This window comes from Mus caroli, chromosome 15 (genome assembly GCF_900094665.2).
Source record: "Mus caroli chromosome 15, CAROLI_EIJ_v1.1, whole genome shotgun sequence".
Lineage (NCBI taxonomy): Eukaryota > Metazoa > Chordata > Mammalia > Rodentia > Muridae > Mus > Mus caroli.
This window is the reverse complement of record NC_034584.1, coordinates 4,734,975-4,755,155: the sequence shown is the minus strand read 5'-3', so window position 1 is coordinate 4,755,155 and position 20,181 is coordinate 4,734,975. Positions and strand designations below refer to the sequence as shown.

The 20,181-nt window shown below is 42.1% G+C and overlaps 1 protein-coding gene across 3 annotated transcripts in view; it reads right to left on the bottom strand.

Moving 5' to 3' along the window:
- Cplane1 (ciliogenesis and planar polarity effector 1) overlaps positions 1-20,181 on the bottom strand; it is a 97,902-nt gene that overhangs the window by 15,839 nt on the left and 61,882 nt on the right. For all 3 annotated transcript variants that reach the window (XM_021183611.2, XM_029469882.1, XM_029469881.1), the window contains exons 36-45: positions 19,823-19,952; positions 18,955-19,009; positions 17,170-17,274; positions 10,512-10,583; positions 9,547-9,656; positions 9,043-9,235; positions 8,710-8,859; positions 6,041-6,414; positions 2,599-2,686; positions 1,389-1,553 (exon numbers count right to left, since the gene is read on the bottom strand). In XM_021183611.2, coding sequence (XP_021039270.1) covers positions 1,389-1,553; positions 2,599-2,686; positions 6,041-6,414; positions 8,710-8,859; positions 9,043-9,235; positions 9,547-9,656; positions 10,512-10,583; positions 17,170-17,274; positions 18,955-19,009; positions 19,823-19,952 — 1,442 coding nt within the window. The remainder of the gene's footprint in view (positions 1-1,388; positions 1,554-2,598; positions 2,687-6,040; positions 6,415-8,709; positions 8,860-9,042; positions 9,236-9,546; positions 9,657-10,511; positions 10,584-17,169; positions 17,275-18,954; positions 19,010-19,822; positions 19,953-20,181) is intronic.

Below are 20,181 nucleotides of genomic sequence, written 5' to 3'. Positions count from 1 at the left end.
AGCATGAGTTCTGGTTGCAGATTTAATCCTCAAATAGTACCTATAAATCTGGACACAGTTTGAAAAGTGACCAGTAAGAAATGAAATAGATGGCTACTTACTATATGTTCCCTGTCTCTCTCTCTCTCTCTCTTACTTTCTTTTTTTTTTTTTTTTTTTTTTTTTTTTGAGACAGGGTTTCTCTGTGTCCCTGGCTGACCTAGAACTTGCTCTGTAGATCAGGCTAGTCTCAAACTCAAAAGATCCACCTGCCTTTGCCTCCAAGTGCTGGGATTCCCAGCTAAGGTTGATTTATTTTTATTTTACGTGCACTGGTGTTTTGCCTGCATGCATGTCTGTGTGAGGATGCCAAATCTACCGGAACTGGAGTTAGAGTTATGAACTGCCATGTGGTTCCTGGGAATTGAAAACGGTTCTCTGATAGAGCAGTGAGTGCTGTTAACCATTGAGCCATCTCTCCAGCCCCATAAAGAACACTTTAAAGACGTTATTCTAACTCTTATTTTTGAATCTTCCTTTAGGACTGCCTTCAAAAATGATTAAGCAGAATTAATCAGTGTAACTCTCCATTTACCACAATTCTTCATTTTAAATTCTAAATAGTTACACTCAGTCTGCCATCTTCTTCCTGCATAAGCAGTGTCTTTGGGAATGTTAAAGCTGGTTCTAAAATTAAAATCCAACCCTAGTCAACCAATTATTTTCTATTAACATTTTTTAAATGTAAGTTGCAGAAGAGAATACTCCAAGCTATTTTGTGGTCAGAAATGACCATGGCAGTGAGGAAATGACACTACGCTTTCACAAGAGGCCAGACTGGATGGAGACTCCTACTTAAGGCCCTGAATTCCTATATTATTAAAAAAAATAGTAATGTGATTTCTTCTTTCAAGCTTAAAATCATACATGAAATACTAGAGGAAAATATTTTCAGTTTATCCAGGTTCCATGGGTTCTGTAAGAACTACTATACCTATTATTCACATGACTGAATGTCCCTGTCTACACCTTACTCTCAGCTGTGCAGTGAGAATAATGGCTGGCGTTCCCCCCTCCCCACCAACCTTACAAAGGAACTGTGCAAGAAACAGTGCATGGTTGGGGCACAGCAAATAACCAATAGGACTGTTATAAATTAAATGTCAACATTCTAATAATCAACATCTCAATGTTTATAAAATTAAATAATACTAATTACATAGATGGTTTGAAGTGTTTATGACTTTTTTTATGTTGAATGGCATGTTTAAAATTTTTTTCTTCCCTGAAGTGAGTATTATAAAATTAACTCACAAACCTTTATACCTGTACCACCCCTCCTAGGTGCAGTTCAGTAACACTCTAATGCAACCCAAGAACATATAAATCTAAGAAGTGAAGAGCAGTACCAGGAGAAGTGATATTCCAGCCCACGGAAGAGCAAGCAGCAGACCCCGCAGAAGGGCATGCATAGGTTTTCTGGCTAGAATGATATTCTGTTTCTGAAAATTCAGTCTCTGAAGTTTCCTCTGCATCCTTTTGATCTTCCACGTCCTCTTGAGTCTGGAAAGATACTAATCCAATGCAGGCATACAATTATGAAAAACATAAAGGAAAAGATAGAAAACCACAGCAGAAACAGTAAGATCTAGAAACAACGTTTTAACTACGGAAGATAGTTACCAAACTTAAACAGTGACCCAATGGGACAGCGAACAGACAGCAGTTAGTGAGCTAGAGGGCAGGTCTGGAGAAGTGCTAGTGAAGACACCACTGAGCCCTTAACCCGAAGAAATTGTGAAGTGTTAAACACACACACACTGAAAAGAAAAACACAACAGCACCAGGGACCGGTGAGATGGCTTAGCAGAAGAATGTATTTGCTGCCAAGCACAAGAACTTCAGTCGGTGGGACAGGACTCATGCAGGAGAGGACAACTCCCTTAGTTCGGCCTTTGACCTTCCCCCCGAGCAAATAAACAAACATGTAAGTTTTAAAAATTAAAGAAACAGAGCAAGGTCCAAAATAAACCTAACAAGCATTTTCAGAACAGAGGGGAAGGAGATGGAAACAGCACAAACTGCCCAATGTTAAATCTTCAAAGTGGAGATTCTACCTATATGTAAGACAGAAATTCACACCTAGACATTGTATCAAAAGAAAAACAAAACAAACACAAAAAGCAAACAAAAAAAATGAGTAAAAGGTAAATTTTAAAGCAACCAGAAATTTTAAAGCAGCAAATAGACTAACAGCACATAGACATTATTCAACCATTAAAGAAGTCAAAAAATACTGGAATAATGCCTTCAAATAATGAGGAAAACACTAGAGTCAGAGACAGAGACAGCTAGACAGTAACACTATTTTCAAAGATGCAGATAACTCACCAGTCACAGACTTGGAAAGAACGAAGAATGGAAGTGAGGATGGAATGTTTGCAGATAGAGACACAGGATGCACACATGTGGAACACACATACATGTGGGCAAACCGCTCATATAACCTAACATAAAGAAAAAGAATAGGTGCAGGGTGGGGAGCCATGGCTTCAGCTCACACGTAGGAAGGATTTTTTGAAGCCAGACTTCAATTCCAGCCCTGGAACCCACACAAACCTTCTTCAGAAATGCTGATGGCCTTTGAAGCTAGTAGCTTTTCAATGTCAGGGCCGGAAGACAATCCAACATGATGCCCCAGTCCAGCCTGCAAAAGAAAACAAACACAGCAAAGCAGCTGCTGAGATGCTAAACTCTGATAATGTCAAAATATCACACAATTCTATGCCCATTTCAAGCACTTTAGGTAATACAACAAAGATGAAAGAAACAGGGTAAAATGTAGTCTGAGCTAATTGCTGGGGATCATGAAGAAATTATTACTACTGATAGCCAAACTGGTGTGACATCTCACAAAGGTTAGGAGATGAATTGAGCTGGTTCTGTAATGGGAGAGAAAGTTAGCCACCACTGTGACAAAGTCTTCTACATCCAGATGAGAAAACAAGGCCCAGAGAGTGAGCAATTCCCATAGCACCAGATCATGGATTCAACTCAAGTTCTTGTGCTTCCCATGAGTGCTTGCTCATCGTGTCCTAGCCCCCCGCCTCATCCAGGCCTGCAAACTCAAAGTGTAAGCACTGTAATTGGAGATGAAGGAAGGAAGGAGGGGAGGAAGGAGAGATAAATAACATTACAGATATTTTAAAAAGTCATAGGGAAATATTTTATAAGCTTACTTAAGACTGCATATATTATATATGTGTATGCATATGGACTTGTATGTATCTGACTTTAAGTAAACTTCTACTACGAGCTCAGAAGGCAATTTCAAAGAGAGTCTTTGAAGAAAAGGCCATCAAGGACTAGTCCGATGCTCAAGATTTATTCGGATATGTCCAAGTTTGTGTGTGTTAATCCAGCACTCAGGAGGCAGAGGCAGGCAGAGCTTTGAGTGTGAGGATAGACTGGTCTACAGAAGAAGTTCCAGAACAGCTAAGACTACAGAGAAACCCTGTCTCAAAAAAAACCAAAAACCAAAACAAATAAACAAAAACACACCATGTAAATACCACAGTACCATTATTAGTAATGACCTAGTCATATTTTATGTGATTCCACATGTTTAATCTTAACTTTTTTATTTGTTTATTTTATTTATTTGTTTGGTTGGTTGGTTTTCTGAGACAGGGTTTCTCTGTGTAGCCCTGGCTGTCCTGGAACTCACTTTGTAGACCAGGCTGGCCTCGAACTCAGAAATCCGCCTGCTTCTGCCTCCCTTTTAATCCCAAGGATTAAAAGACCAGTATACATTACCTATTCCAGTAAGAATGGCTATTGTCAAAAAGACTAAATGTTACATGTGCTGATGAAGATGTGGAAAAAGGCAGTTCTTGTATACTGTTCATGGGAATGTATATTAATTAGAACAGCCATTATGGAAAACACTATGAGAATCCTCACAAAGTTAAAAATAGAACTACAGTGAAATCTAGCTGTCCCATATACAAGTAATAAATATATAGAAAAGAAACATCTGGATTCAGGTGGTCATTGTACCACTCACAGAAGTCCAGAAATGGACAGCTTTAGCATAGGTGGCTGTAAGATCTGCCCTGTCTAAGACATCAGATGTAGTGGACATCTTCAGCACCCACTCACCCTCAAGCCTCTGAATGACACAGTTTGACCCTAACAACATGAAATGGAAACAACCTTAATATTAAAAAATAGATGAACGAATAGAGAAAATATAGGACACATAAGAGACACCTCTACTCAGCCACAAAACAACAAAGCCCTGTTACCCATACCAATATGGACAAAATTGAAGATGATTTGTTACAGAAAGAGAAGCACATGACTTCAGTCTCCTGGGGCAGTGCACACAGTTGCTCTCACAGAAACCGTGAGGCTGGAGAAACTGCGGTGACGGAGGGATGGGGCTGAGAAATAACTGACGCAGTTACACAGAAGGCAGACACTGTGTGCTGCTGTTGCTGCGGCACATTAGGGCAACTGCAGAGCATAGTAATGTACTGTACATTTCAGAACCTGGGAGAAAGTGTTTCCTTAAGTTTCATCACAAAGAAATGATGAGTGTTGAGGAGACAGGGTTAGTGGGATTTCAGTATTACATAAGACATACCTGCAAAATGGCAAATGGTACCTGATTAACAAGTATGGTGTTTGTTTTTATGGGCAAGTTAAAAATAAATTTTAAAATACATTCTGCAAGCTCAGTAAATTTGTTAAAGTGCTGCACACGAGCAATCTGGAATGCTTGTTAGGTGAGTCAAAGGTGAACACTCATCCTACAGACTGCTCTGCATTCTCAAGATTAAACTGTAACATATTTATGTGGTTTTACTGTTTGTTCTTTAGTTATGATTATATAAAAATTTATTCTGTGAAAATTCAAGAGAGCAATCTAGCCGGGCAGTGGTGCACGCCTTTAATCCCAGCACTCGGGAGGCAGAGGCAGGCCCATTTCTGAGTTCAAGGCCAGCCTGGTCTACAGAGTGAGTTCCAGGACAGCCAGGGCTATACAGAGAAACCCTGTCTCGAAAAACCAAAGGGGTGGGGGTGGGGGGAGAGAGAGCGAGCGATCAGTCAACCTGGACTATATCCTAGACTCCGTGTCTCAGGAAAGGAACATGCTTGTGTGAAATAATGTCCTTTGAGAGCTCATTCCTACTCTCATCTTAACTTAGTACCTTTTCCTTACCCAGACTGCATGGGAAGCACTGACTGGCATGGCACTCATGTGGAGGACAAAGGACAACCCCCAGGAGGTCCTTCTCTCCTCCCCATGTGTACTCTGGGGACACAGAATGACAACAATGGGGTTGGCAGGCTTAGGGACAAGTGCCTTTAAGTACTATATGAGCAACATTTGTGAAGTTATAAGTCTGTGAGAGGAGAAGGACAGTTCACTGAAGGCAGCGTTTCCAAATCACATTGTGTGTGTGTGTGTAGCTCCCATGCCTTTCCCTGCTGGGGAGCACAGGCTCCCGACTTAGCAGCTTATGGTGGGTGTGCTCAGCCTCGGGACGTCTGACAATGCCGGGGATATCATCTGATTGTTATTACTTGGGCTGTGCTATTGTAACCTGGTGAGTGAAGCCCACGGTGCTGCCAACCAAATATGCTGTCATACATAGGAAGACACAAGTATCCAGAGCTGGAGTGCAGCTCACTGGCAGAGCACTTGCCCAACATGTGAATGACCTCAGACCCACAGAAGAAAGGAAACAGAGAATTCCCTAATGCAGTGGTTCTCAGCCTTCCTAAGGCTGTGTTTTCTGATGGTCTCAGGTGATGCCCTGTGAAAGGGTTGTTTAATCACCAAAGGGGTCAGCAACCTACAGGTTGAGAACTGCTGATCCAGCCTGTCAACAATACTGAGGGTAAAAAATTCTAGCTTAACCTTTTCCTGTTATTTAACAGTCAGATATCTAACATTTTTTCATACTAACCATTCTATATATCTAATAACTCAATTGCAGCTGTCACCACAGGCTCTCACACACACAAAACCACCAGAAAACAAGAATGCTACCTTTTCCCAGTGTAGATTCAGCACTTGAGGTGCAGGGAAGTCTTGCTCTATATTTTCTGCCATGGTCTGCACTGCTAGCAGCTGCTCATCCATCTCCTGAAGCTTGGCAGTAAGATGTTCAAACTTCTGAGCAGCAGGGCTGGGTGTGGGACACACGGCGGGGCTTGGAGGGGGACATGCAGCAGGGCTTGGAGGGGGACACGCAGGAGAGCTTGGACAGGGGCACACAGCAGGGCTTGGATGGGGACACACAGCAGGGCTTGGTGTGGGACACGCAGGAGAGGCATTCTGTAGCAGGGTCCAAAGCAGGGACTGTCCCACAGAGTCCAATTTTGTGCTCTGTTCCTTGAACTGGAAGTTTTGTTCTAGTATATCTAAACAGAGAAAGATCAACATTAATTTTATTAAAGGAAAAAAGCCGACATGGACATTCTCACTTTAAGCCAATATACCATTAACTTTTCACATCTATTTTATTAAGAAATTTATAAATTCAATTCAGTGTCTACACTTCTGAAGTGTCTCTCTGTAGTGAATTAAAGTCCTATACCAATGTAGTCCCACAAAGCTCTACTCACACAGCAATTTGAACGGCACCTTTATACCTTTTTACACAGTGTGTCTAAAGGAACAAGTTCTCTCTGACGTTTTGAGAACAAAGCATTAGGCAGTAAAAGCTGGATTCAGTGCTGGCTACTGCTGACTCCCTGCAGAATGTGGGCCAGCAGAGAACCTTGAAGACCGACTCACTGTCTCTCTTCCCTGACACCAAGCTGAGGGAAGTGTACTTCCGTGCACCCACCACGTTTCCCAGCCTGACAGTAAGCTAGGGCTGCTCTCCCTCCAATCCCGAGAAACATGCAGCACTGGGGACCTCCTCCGTGTCTCCAGTCTTAGCCTGCTTAACTGTGTTTTCATAATACAGACCTCAAACAATATCCTAGTTTTCTCCTGGGTAGTCTCTCTCACGGAGCCTAACAGGACGTATTAGAAACACATATATGTTACTTTTCTCCCCAAAACCTTTCCATGTGTCTCTAATGCCTTCACTCTAAAGGTCTACAACTGTCCCTGTGTCTAACAATGGCAGTCTTCTTCTACCTCTAAACCTTCAGCTCTTGCTACTCCTCTCAACAAATATTATATCTGCCTCTGAGAATAGTGACCGTCCCAAACCCAGCAAGCTCACAAAACTGAATGACTGCACGCAATCCTCAGTCTGAGTGCAGTTAACCATCACCGTTGGTCTCTCTCCTTTAAACCACCTGAGGACGACTGATGCTGTGTTGCTCAAGAATGTCAGCAGCCATGATGGGCGTGGTGGCCCATGCCTTTAATCCCAGCACTCTGGAGGCAGAGGCAGGCAGATTTCTGAGTTCGAGGCCAGCCTGGTCTACAGAGTGAGTGCCAGGACAGCCAGGGCTACACAGAGAAACCCTGTCTCGAAAAACCAAAAAAAAAAAAAAAAAAAAAAATGTCAGCAGCCACCCCTCACAGCACTGACAAGTCTGTCCTGAGCATCCCTTTACTCTCTGTCTTCCTTTCTCCACAGGCTGACAATCTGCAATTACTTTTTCACTCCCAGTATTGGGTCCCTAAATAGTTACACAATGAGAAAGCCATCAAAAACAGATTTTTGCCTACTGCATTTAGCTCACAGAAGTTTTTATAGAGTTCAAGGTTTGCAATGAAGTGCTCTGAAAAATGAGAATTATAAAGAAATCTAAGTGGTGCTTTTTCCATGGTCTCTGGCCCTAGTCCTGGTTGGGCCTTCCCAAGAGAAGATGTCGTCAGTGCTCATCTTGCCCTGCTTACACCTGCTTCAGCTGGCTCTCATATTTTTTATTATCTGTCTATTAATCCTAGTTCTCAGCAGCCTGAAGTACCACCTCTTATCTCCCTCAGGAAGATCTGGTGTACACAGACTTAAAAAAATACAGCAGAAACCATGGCCTTGGCATGTAAGGAAAAGAGCTGGTTGAATTTAGAAATATATATGCTTATACAGACACATAGTCATGAACAATTCATGAAAAAGAGTCTGTGAACTGGAAAGAGACCAAGAAAGGGAATATGGGAGGATCTGAAGGGAGAAATGGGACAGGCAATGATATAATTATATTACAATGCCAAAAATAAAATCAAAAAACCAAAAACCTACATTACTAGTTGGCTACCATGTCCCTGTATTTCCTTTGTACTATTACAGAATTTCTTACACATGTATTTTACCTTGTTGGGGGGGGGGGGGCGCAGAGTGGGAAGTGTGTATGGCACCCTGTGAGTGGGAAGGTCACAGGACACTTTTATCTTGGGGTCTGTGGTTGACCTCAAGTTATCTATCAGGCTTGAAAGCATAAATGCTATTACTGCCCAGAAGTTCCCTTCTTTTCAAAGATGAGAATTCCTTTAAAACATCAAAATACTAAAGGGCTCTAACAGGATGCTTATTTCCAGCCTTATTACCTTGGGAAAGGTGTGCAGGTGTAGATCTGAAGTTTCCTTGCAAACTACTAAGGGTCCCAGGCTTAGAGCCCTGGCTGCACCTCATTTATATACCTTACCCTTTCTCTTTCAAGTGCTTTTGCAAAGATCAAGTAGCAACACTTCTATCTTATGTAAAAGGAATGTAGGGAGCGCGGGTCATGCAGCACACCCTGGCTGTTTACCTCTGTCCTGCTGTCTGTCGGACGGCGTCACTGAGGGAATCTCAGGCTCCTTTGCTTCAGTGACACTTTTTCTCCAGCTTTCCCCACTCTGACAGGATTGGGTCACTTTTGCAGGTTCAGAAACTAAATCCCGAGTAGAGCTTGCAGATTCTATCAAGAGCACACAAACTCTGAGGGTCAGTGTCTAAGCCTGGCATCTGGAAAGCTAACATGTGAACAGAAGCAGGCCAAGGGAAAATGTATCTGGAGGAGACCTACAAGACTTAGGGTAAGAATGTTAGCTAAATACAGTTTAGTGTATTTAATTTGTTTTAAAGTAAGAAAAAATATTACCTTGACTTTGAAAAGTATGAGGAGGAACAGCATTGACAACTGAAGCTGCCATACAATGTAACTCTGCCGACGATGGAACGTGTGGAGGATGGCTTGGCTGCTTGGTAACTTCATCTGAAGGCTCTTCACAGGCAGGGAATCCCAACAGATCATCAGCTTCAATGTCAACCACATCGATATACTTGTGTCCAGCCTGAGTCAGACACAGAGGGAACATTCTTTTTCTTCTTCTTCTTTTTTTTTTTTTACTTTAGATGATCATAAAGGGGTGGTGGCAGTACAGTTCATCACTCCTCTTATTATTAACAAGAGGATGCATGCCTAACTTGGAGAGAGCAGCAGTTTACAGTACTAGAGGGCATAACACTTAAACTAATTTTCTTACAAAGGTATGCAGATTTTTACACTCACTTCACCCATAAAATGGGGCACTACATGGATGAGCATAGTAAGTTTTGACACATGGTTATTATTAAAATCCAGTGCACAGAGCAAGGCTATTACCATGTGAGGCGGGGAAGGAGACAAAGGTCTCTCTGCTATTCCACTGGGAAGGCGGACATTTAGATATATGTCTGGGATCAAAAGCTGTGGAACTTTCAAAGGTTCATGGCCTGGAAATTAAGGAAAGAAAGTCAGAAAGGTTAAATGTGTCTGTAGTCATTAAGTTTCTAAGAATACATTTGCAACAAACAACATAAAATGTATATTTCTTACAAACCTAAATAGATTAAAGAAAATTGAACTGCCAGGTGGTGGTGGTGCACACCTTTAAGCCTCGCACTCAGGAGGCGGATGAAGGTGGATCTCTGTGAGTTCGAGGCCAGCCTGGTCTACAAAGTGAGTTCCAGGTCAGTGGGACAAAAACTACTTTTATGAATAACATTCATGAACAATAAGCTATGTAAAATTGTAAGAATATAATTTCCTATTTCTATTTTAAATATATTAGTTATTAAGAGAAACATAAATATTAGCTGTATTTTAAAAACTTGCAATAGTTTATTTTCACTGAGATATAATTCATACTCTTACATAGGACTCACTGCTAACTTTTATAGTTAAAATGTTTTAACATCTGATTTTCACTAGCTAATTGCTTCTTATTCGACAGTAAATAAAGAGGGTTACCACTACAGAGGTAAGCAGACAGTTGAGCTCTGTGCTTTGTTCTAGAACTCACATATCCTTTTCTAGCATTTATTTTTTAATAAAGTATTACTTTAAATTCATATGTAAAATGAAATTGGACATATTGGCTTTACTGAAAAACTGCTAATAAAGATGGAATTTAATGACAGATTATCTTTAACAAACAAAGAAAAAATAAAGCAAAAATTATTTAAATTGTCAACCTATCTCTATGAAGCCACTTTTCCTCAGTTAAACTGCTTTTCTAAGGGAGAGCGTGCATTAATAAGGACATAACTTTTTTAAGTGACCCTACCCTCAGAGAACAAAGCACTCACCTGAGCTTGCAGCCGTGGCTTGTGGGTTTTTACTACTTTCAGAATCAGCTTTTTGGGAAGGACCTTCCTTATCTTGTTTAGATTTAGATAAATTTAGATATGTGAGGAAAAAAGAAAAATAGGAAAAGAATTTTACAAACAGGAACATTAAACAAAAAAATCCAGTCTATATAAAAGGTGCTGAGAAAATAGGTAGCCAGCTTAATGTAATGTTTCAGCAACACGACTGTAGATTTCAGTTTACTGAACCCTGAGCATGGCCTTACTCCCTAGCCCTGGCTGACCTGGGACTCGTTACGGTGCCCAGGCCAGCCTCACACTCAGAGAGGCCCCGCACGTCCCTTCTGAGTGCTGGGTTTAAAAGTGTGAGCCACTATGCCAGAGAAGATCCTAATCCTTAAAGAAGCAAAGACAAGCCACAAGCCGTGGTGCATGCTTTTAATCCCAGAACTCAGGAGCAGAGGGGCGTGACCATCTGGGTCTACACAGCCAGCTCTAGGCCACCAGAGCCACATAATGAGACTCTAGCAGGAAAGAAAACAGCTCTAAAAACTGCCCAACACATCGATGCACTGAACAATCAGAAGCTGGTTAAATATTAGAAAAGGAATATGCTTATAAAATACTCTGTCAATAGAAGAGAATGTATAATGTAAGTAGAAATCAAAAGAAGTGCACCCAATGGTAATTTCAGACATGAGGTGGCTATACCATATCCTATGCCATCCAATTTTCTTAGACTTAATTATGTAACAACATAGTGAGGGTTATTACATAATATAAAGTAATTAAACCTCACTTCCTAATTAGCATTGATTTTATTAGGACACATGACTATACAACAAGATTGAGCGCACTCGCATCACTTTCGACGTTGCTGCAAGTGTGCTAAGATGCAATTCAGTACAAAGGAACAGCATGTTATGATACGTTATGAGGATGTCTAAAGCCAACACTGGAAAGGCCAACACTGGGACATGACAGCTACGCTCTCAGGGAGAAGCAAGGGCTACAGGGATACCCAGGGCCGGGCCAGGGGCTCAGAGATATCACAGAACACTCACTGTGCTCTTTACCTGGCTATGTGAATGCATGACTTCATATGTGTCATAGCTTGCTAAATTATACCAATGAGTACTTAAGCATTTCATAAGAACACAAAGTCAGAGGAGATTTCATGAGTACTTGAAAGGTTCTGTCCCCTCCTCCTCATGGTCATTTGCTCTAAGACTGACCACAATCTAGCCTTCTTCTCATGCCTAATTCCCCAGCTGGAACCCAGGGCCTCTCACTTCAGAGCTATAATCCCAGTGAGGGAGGCTCATGGCCTAGGGGTCTAATTCACAACATTTTTTGTACCTATTTGAAATCTGTAACATGTTAGTTTTCAACAACAAAAAAAACCTCTACTTTATGTTTTATTTAAATTTCAAGCTCAAGTTATTATAAATGCTATTTCCTTTTCATTAATTAATTTATTCACTCTACATCCCAGTAATAGCCTCTCTTCCTCCTCTCTCCAAATCCTCCCTCCCCTGTTTCGAATCTTCCCTAGGAGAATAACTTGGGGTAAATATCTAATATCACATAATTTTAAATTCCTTTTCAATCACTGTCTTAATGAGAAAGTATAAATACCTTAGCAAACTTTTTAAAGATGTAATTTTTAAAAATTATGTGTATGTTACTAGCTGGTTCAAGACCCCCGACACATACACAGCAGAAGACTGCCTGGTCTGGCCTCAGTGAGAGAAGATGCACTTAACCCTCAAGAGACTTGAGGCTCGAAGGGAATGGGGAGGTCTGGTGAGGTGGGAGTGGGGATGGGGACATCCTCTTGGAGATGAGGGGGAGGGATGGGATGAGGAACTGTCAGAGGGTGGACCAGGAGGGGGGGTAATGACTGGACTGTAAAAAAAAAATAAAAGTAGCCATGCAGTGGTGGCACACGCCTTTCATCTCAGCACTTGGGAGGCAGAGGCGGGTGGATTTCTGAGTTCGAGGCCAGCCTGGTCTACAAAGTGAGTTCCAGGACAGCCAGGGCTACACAGAGAAACCCTGTGTCGAAAACAAACAAACAAAAAAAAAGTAATAAAAAAATTGGATGGATATGTTTCATCATGAATAAATGAGATAATCAATATAAAAAACAATCTGTGGGCCACGGTCCTCTACCCCTGCATGGTGTACGACTGTGGGTCCCAGAGCGCTCTTGGAATAAAAGCCCTCTTGCAGTTTGCATCAAGACTGTTTCTCATGAGTGATTTGAGGTGTTGCCTCTTCTGAGTCAGAACGTGGGGGAGTCCTCACGTTGTGGGTCTTTCATTTGGTGCGTTGACTGGGAAACACGACCACGCCTCACACCTGAGAACCGACTTGGAGGTATGGGGATCCCCTCTGGAATGTGTGCGTGTTGGCCAGTGTCTCTGTTCTGAGTGTCTGTTTTCTGCAAGGAACGTGTGCTTGTTGTGTTGGGTTGTTTGTCTGTGTCTCATCCTTTGTCTCTGAAGCACAGCGCAGCCTGAGTTTGGATCCGCCTGAGTTTAGACACTGATCAGCCTGAGTTTGGTTTCTCTGGTTTTGGTCGTCTGGTGGAAGTGGACAACATTGTTTGTAGACGATGGGGTTTTCTGAAATGCGTGCTTTGTATTTGCAGCTATCCTCTCAGGCTGTAAGGACTGGAAGACTATGGTTGGCAGACATGCTAGGAGGACCACAGGCTGCCACCCTGGGGGATGCCCTGGGAAGTGGGGAGAGCCAGGGATGCATGGTAGTCTCTGGAGATCAGTCAGATGGACCGAGTTCTGTTGTTGAAGTAGAAGCTTCCCCCTCCGAAATCGTCTAATTCTTTTGCCTGCTTGTGGAGGACATGAAAGGGTCGTGTGTGTCTGGATCTGTTGGTTTCTGTTTTGTGTGTTTTTGTGTATGTGTTTAGAGTTATGTGAAAATCTAGAGAAGCGAAGGTAATTTGTACTTTGTACCCTGACTAGAGATAGTTTACAGATGAGAGAATGGGTTTGAGAAAAGCAGTATTCTCCGACTATTTGGTGAGAGAGAAAAAGAAAAAATAAATAGACAGTATCAATTGGTCTTTGGAGCCCTGCACCTGTAGTGAGAAGTCTAGTGTGGCTGGAGAAGCCCTGCTAGGAGTTGATTGTAAACACTGCTCTTAAAGGGACCAGCAGCTTCTCAAGTTCTATGGTAAGGGAACTGATGGCTGTTTTTCCTACAAAAATCTCTGTGCTTGTGATTATTGGATTCATCAGGTAACAAGGAGCTCCTCTTTTGAAATTACAGCTAGAAAATTAAGAATTTTGTTTGAGCCGGGCGTGGTGGCGCACACCTTTAATCCCAGCACTCGGGAGGCAGAGGCAGGCGGATTTCTGAGTTCGAGGCCAGCCTGGTCTACAAAGTGAGTTCCAGGACAGCCAGGGCTATACAGAGGAACCCTGTCTCGAAAAAAAAAAAAAAAAAAAAAAAGAATTTTGTTTGGTTTAAATAAGCAAATGTCTGCAGCCATTTCATTTTTGTTTCTGAATAGTTTTAAAGGTATAAATATGTTTTATATGTCTTGGTTATAGATTATTGGCTCATAAGTTATTGGTTATGATTAAAAATTTGTAACATTGGTAACAGAAAGTTGGTTTAAAACTGGTAACTCTGGGTTGGAGTAATTTGAAACTACAACATGCAGCATGAGACAAACCATGGAAACAGGTCTCTAAAGATACGCCAGAATTGGGTAATATTCTATATAATTCTTACCTAGAAACCAGACTTATAAAAGATAGGATTTAGGGCAGTGTCTCTTTGAGGTATTGGGGGCTGCACCTTCTTGCATTTGTGTGCAGGAACAAGCAGCCAAACTTTGTAGCAAGTAATGTTTTTGGTGTTGATTTTTAAAGAAAATGGATTGTTTACACTGTTAAAATTGGGTTTTGCTTCCCAAAATTGTGGTTGTGCTCTGGTATTACAAGAAAAATCAAAAGTGAAGGCTTCTCTTGAATCAGAGCCACCAGCTAACCCATCGTCTCCTCCAAAATCTATCCCGAGACTGAGAAGCCTCCTGAGTGGCCTAATCCAGCCTTGGCAGGAGGCAGACCCACTGCGGGTACATGGAGCTGGAGAGCACAGAGTCCTGACGGACTCTGGTGGATCCTCCCAACCTTCAACCCCGTCATTACTGGCCATTTCCCTCTGCTGATCTTTATAACTGGAAAACTAACCAACCCCCCCCTCCTTTCTCAGAGGATCCCTAACAACCTCAGGGTTGGTGGAGTCCCTTATGTTCTCTCATCAGCCTACTTGGGATGATTGTCAGCAGATGCTGCAGATGAAGAGCGAGAGAGAATTCTATTAGAGGCTAGAAAAAATATCCCGGAAGCCGACCAGCAGCCTACACAGCTACAAAATGAGATCGACATGGGATTCCCTTTGACTCGCCCCAGTTGGGACTACAACATGGCTAAAGGTAGGGAGAACTTGAAATCCTATCGCCAGGCTCTGGTCTCTGAGGCGCCTCAAAACGGCCCACTAATTTCACTAAGGTAAGAGAAGGTGTATTACAAGAGGGAGACAGTTACATGATCTAGTGAAAGAGGCAGACAAGGTGTATTACGCGAGGGTGGGGGTGGGGTGGGAGGCAGAAGAAAGAGAGAGGTGGGAGGCAGAAGAAAGAGAACAGGAGGGATCGTAGACAAGAGAGAAATTTGACTAGAATTTTGGCCGCAGTGGTAGGAGATAAAGAAAAAAGACAGGACCTAGACAGATAGGGAACCTGGGCAACAGAAGACCAATGTGCTTAACAGAATTAGGTGAGCTGGGGTACTGAGCCTCAGCTAAAAAGGCTCAGCTGTGTCAGACTGAAGTTACTTATTTGGGATACAGCCTTCGAGACTGGAAGCGGTGGCTAAAGGAAGCCAGAAAAAAGACTGCAACTCAGTAGTCCTCCGACTACTATGTTACAGGACTCTCTGACTTGGCAGAGGAAATAGTCAAAAGCTGCAAGGCCTGTGCTATGACTAATATGGGATACTCCATGTATACTCCTGAGAAGAGGCTCAGGGGCGACTGACCTGGAGCCTACTGGGAGGTAGATTTTACAGAAATTAAGCCAGCTAAATATGGCAACAAGTATTTATTAGTGTTTATAGACACCTTTTCANGCTGGGTAGAAGCTTTTCCTACCAGGACTGAGACAGCCAATGTGATGGACAAGAAGATCCTAGAGGAAATCTTTCTGAGGTTTGGGATACCCAAGGTAATCGGGTCTGATAATGGATCTGCCTTTGTTGCCCAGGTAAGTCAGGGGCTGGCCAAGATATTGGGGATTGATTGGACAGGCCCCAAAGCTCAAGACAGGTAGAGAGGATGACCCTTACCAAATTGACCGCAGAGACTGGCGCTAATGATTGGATAGCTCTCCTACCCTTTGTGCTCTTCAGGGTTAGAAACACCCCTGGACAAGTTTGGACTGACCCCCTACGTTACTCTACGGGGGGGCCCCCTCCACTGGCAAAAATAGCCTCTGTACATAGTGCTAACAATGCTGCTTTCCCAGCTTTTGTTCTCTAGGCTCAAGATGCTTGAGTGGGTGAGACAGTGAGTGTGGAAGCAGCTCCAGAAGGCCTACTCAAGAGAAGGAGACCTGCAAGCCCCACATCACTTCCAAGTTAGAGATTCAGTCTACATTAGACGCCACCGTGCAGAAAACCTTGAGACTCGGTGGAAGGGTCCTTATCTTGTACTCTTGACCACCCTACTTTCTACCCATATAGGACCTCTTTTGATTTTGCTTCTGCTTTTAATTAAAGGTCCATGTGTGTTAGAGAACAAGAATTAGTGCAGTGCAGTTTTTAGTTTTGAGACAACAGTACCATGCCCTAAAGGATCAAGTGCGTCAGGGAGAAGATAGTGTCTAGTTCCAAGATGAGAACTACTAACAAGTAGAAGTGGGGAATGAAAAAGTGAAACATAAAAACAACAATTCTAGGCCTTTAGGCCCAGGCTTGAGAATGTGACCTTTGTGACTCAATGCTCCAAGGCATGCTAATCATAAAACAGATAGCCACATTCCCCCACCAACCCGCTTCCAGTGTTCAGGGAGTGTTCATTCAAAGAAAGTCACCCTGACCCACCCTGGCCTTTGCTGGAACCCAATATGCAAATGTGCTATTGTTAGAGGCTCATAGAAAACTGTCTTGACTTTCCACTTCCTTGTGACTCTTAACTGGTATTTTTGGTATTTTCCAACAATGCCCTCCCCACCCCCTTGAGTTGTGGTGTTTTTTTTTTCCTTTAAATACCCTCTGACCCAGCTACTGGGGGCCCACGGTCCTCTACCCCTGCATGGTGTAAAACTGTGGGTCCCAGAGTGCTCTTGGAATAAAAGTCCTCTTGCAGTTTGCATAAACAAACAAACAAACAAACAAAAACAATCTATGTATGTTAGTATGTACGCTGGCATAAGTATAGATGCCCGCAGAGGGCAGAAGACTGCATCAGACCCCCTAGAGCTGAAGTAACAGTTATTTGTGAACTGCCTGACATGGATGCTAGGAACCAAACTGGTTCTCTGGAAGAACAGCAACTGCTCTTACTCTCTGAGCTATGCCTCCAGCCGCAATATAGGAAGTTTTTTAACTTTTAAAGTATTTACCTGGGTCTGTGTTTGTACTCGCATCATGACTTCCCACTGCTTTCTTTCGTACAGAGGCCATGAAATGCAGTCCTGCTGAAGTATTAATATCATCTTCTAACATTTCTTAAATATAAAACAAAATGCAGAAAGCAATCACTAAGAGCCAACGTTGTCAGTGGAAGCACAGTAACTGGAGGTGGGCGTTGGGATGTTATCCACGTACACTGTCTACATGAGGTACTGTATAAACTACATCTTGAAGACACAGTGAATCAAACCCACACTTGTAGAGGACACTATAGGTCACACCCAGAAACCTAGAGCCTTCTGCTCTAGCTAATGAAGATCCAGTAGGAGCAATGTGATGAGATCGTTATTGTAGAAAACCCACCCCATCCAACATGTGGAAAGTAGATTTGAATGGATAAAGCTGAAAACAGTCAGATAAGGCTTCTATAGCAGTACTACAAAAGAGGTAAGGAAGGCTAGGACTGGTTACTGGGTAGTAAGGGAAAGTAAAAGGCAGAACTTGGAGGTTTTGGGTTCGGTTAATATTAATATAAATGGAGAAATGTTCTTTGGTATAACACAATACACATCCACTGGTGTACTACACACTTGTGTAAAACTGGCATCATACAAGTGAAACTGTTCTAAACAGATTCATGGTTTTTAACATATGTGTATGTTCTATGAAAAATTCAATGTTGGGCATATTCTCCCATAATTTCCTTATTTAGGCCTTTTTTGTTCTATTTGACATACTAATTAACTACATCAGTCTACTGCAGAGCTTAGAAAACTTTCTCTGTAGCAACTCCTCTACTTTGTTATGGTCAGAAAGCTGAGAGGTTATGTTTCAGTAAAACTAGATTCATAAAATCAGGCATGGTCTCAAGCAGGCCTTGATGTCAACCATTACTCTACTGGATAAAACACGAAGTACAAAGACCCTCCACCTTGTTAAACAGAATAGGAAAGTTACTGTGGTGGTTTGAATAAAAATGGCCCCATAGGCTCATATATTTGAACACTTAGTCACCATGGACTGGAACTGTTTGAAAGGATTAGAAGAACTGGGGGGGTGTGGCCTTGTTGGAGGAAATGTGTCCCTGGGAATAGGCTCTGAGGTTTCAAAAGCCCACACTAGCTCTGTGTGTGTCTTTGTTTCTTTGTCTCTCTGTCTCCGTCTCTGTCTCTTGCTCTCTCTCTCTCTCTCTGCTTGTGGATATAGCTCTCAGCTACTGTTCCAGAGCCATGTGTACCACTCATGCTTCCTGCTGTGATGATAATGAGCTGTTCCGATTAAATGCTTTCTCTTGTAAGAGTTTCACTGCTACGTAGTGGTGGTGCTCACCTTTGACCCCAACACTCAGGAGGCAGGGACAGAGGCAGAAGGCTGTCTGAGTTTGATGTTAGCCTGGTCTATGAAGTGAGTCCCAGGACAGGCAGAGATACACAAAGAAACCCTATCTTGAAAAACAAAAATTAAACAAAAGACTTGTGTGGTCATGGTATCTATTCACAGCAATAGAACATGAAAACATTAATATACTATTTTTATATTAATTTATTTCTTTTTTAAAAAAATTCCAGAGACAGGGTTTCTCTGTGTAGCCCTGACTGACCAGGATCTTGAATTGCAGACCTGAAACTCCTGAAAAACCTGAGATCCACCTGCCTATGCCTTCCAAGTACTGGGATCAAAGCTATGTACCACCATGCCCGGCCTTATTACCTTTACTTCTAAACAGCCAACTTAACACTAAACTTAGACACTACATTAGTCATTTGTATACATACCAAAAGGAATGTCAAATTTATCCAAATGCTGAGAATCATGATGTCCTAGTTGTTCCTAAATGGAGTACAAAATAATTAATCTATTAATAACTCAAAGGCATTTATTATTTTTGAAAAATATATCTAATAGCTATAAAGACTGAATTCTTTATAAATTCAATTCCTATCATTTTAGGTAAAACTGCTTATTCCATCAAGTTATTTATTCTGTCAAAGCCAACTGTATAAAAAGTTCATGAAATCCACAAATAATAAAAAAAATAGTATTACCAACCTAATACCAGCTTACTAATTACCATGTACAAATCTCCACAGCAGGGTAGACTTGATGCTCAAACTATACCCCTGTCCCGCTAAAGTCCTCAATGGACTCAGAAGACATCTGACTGAGTGCCTCCAGACACACTCATGAGAGGACTTAATGAAAAAGCATGGCTTTAAGAACATACACATAAATCAAATTATGTATCTCTTTACTGTTTGTTCCAAATTGAATGAATGGTTAAATATGTCTGACTTATAATAATACAGGTCACATAGCAAACCTATCTGATAACTCTAGAGACATCCCATCTCAGCCTTTGACAGAAAATGATCATTATGTGCACTGAGACAGAGAAAAAGCCCAGAGTGACGTCACACACAGCAAATCACCAGGCAGAGGCTCTAAGCTGCAGTCTTTTCAGAGAGCTGTCCAGATGTTTTTCACCTCTGTAGAAGAGGGTGTCCATTTGTGGACAGAATCAGCTGGGCTCTCATGTATTATGGCCAGACTCTTCACGGCCTGAAACTCCAGCACAGGCTACAGCCACAAACACCCAACTGTCCCATGCAATCGAGAAAAGAGTCTACTGTGGCTGTTGTGTACCTTGGGCTCTATGATGACTTCTGAGTCATTGCTAATGAGGGAGTCCTCCGGGCGGAAGCTAACATTTGGTTTTCTTCTCGGCTTCTGAGCTCTTCCTTCTTGCAGCTCCCTCGCGGTGCGCCTGCTTTGCCTGTGGAAGACAATGGGGAGAACATGGTTTCCCTTAGAGTAACTTTAGGTTCTCATCTGTGACTTGCTACATGAAAACAACTGCTGAAGATCCACTTCACTAACAAGAGATTCTGCTAGAATACAAGTAATTACAGTTGATGTTGAATTAATATGCTGAACTGGTCACTGGAATCTGGGCATAGATATACATCTTTTTTTTTTTTTTTTTTTTTTTTTTTTTTTTTTTT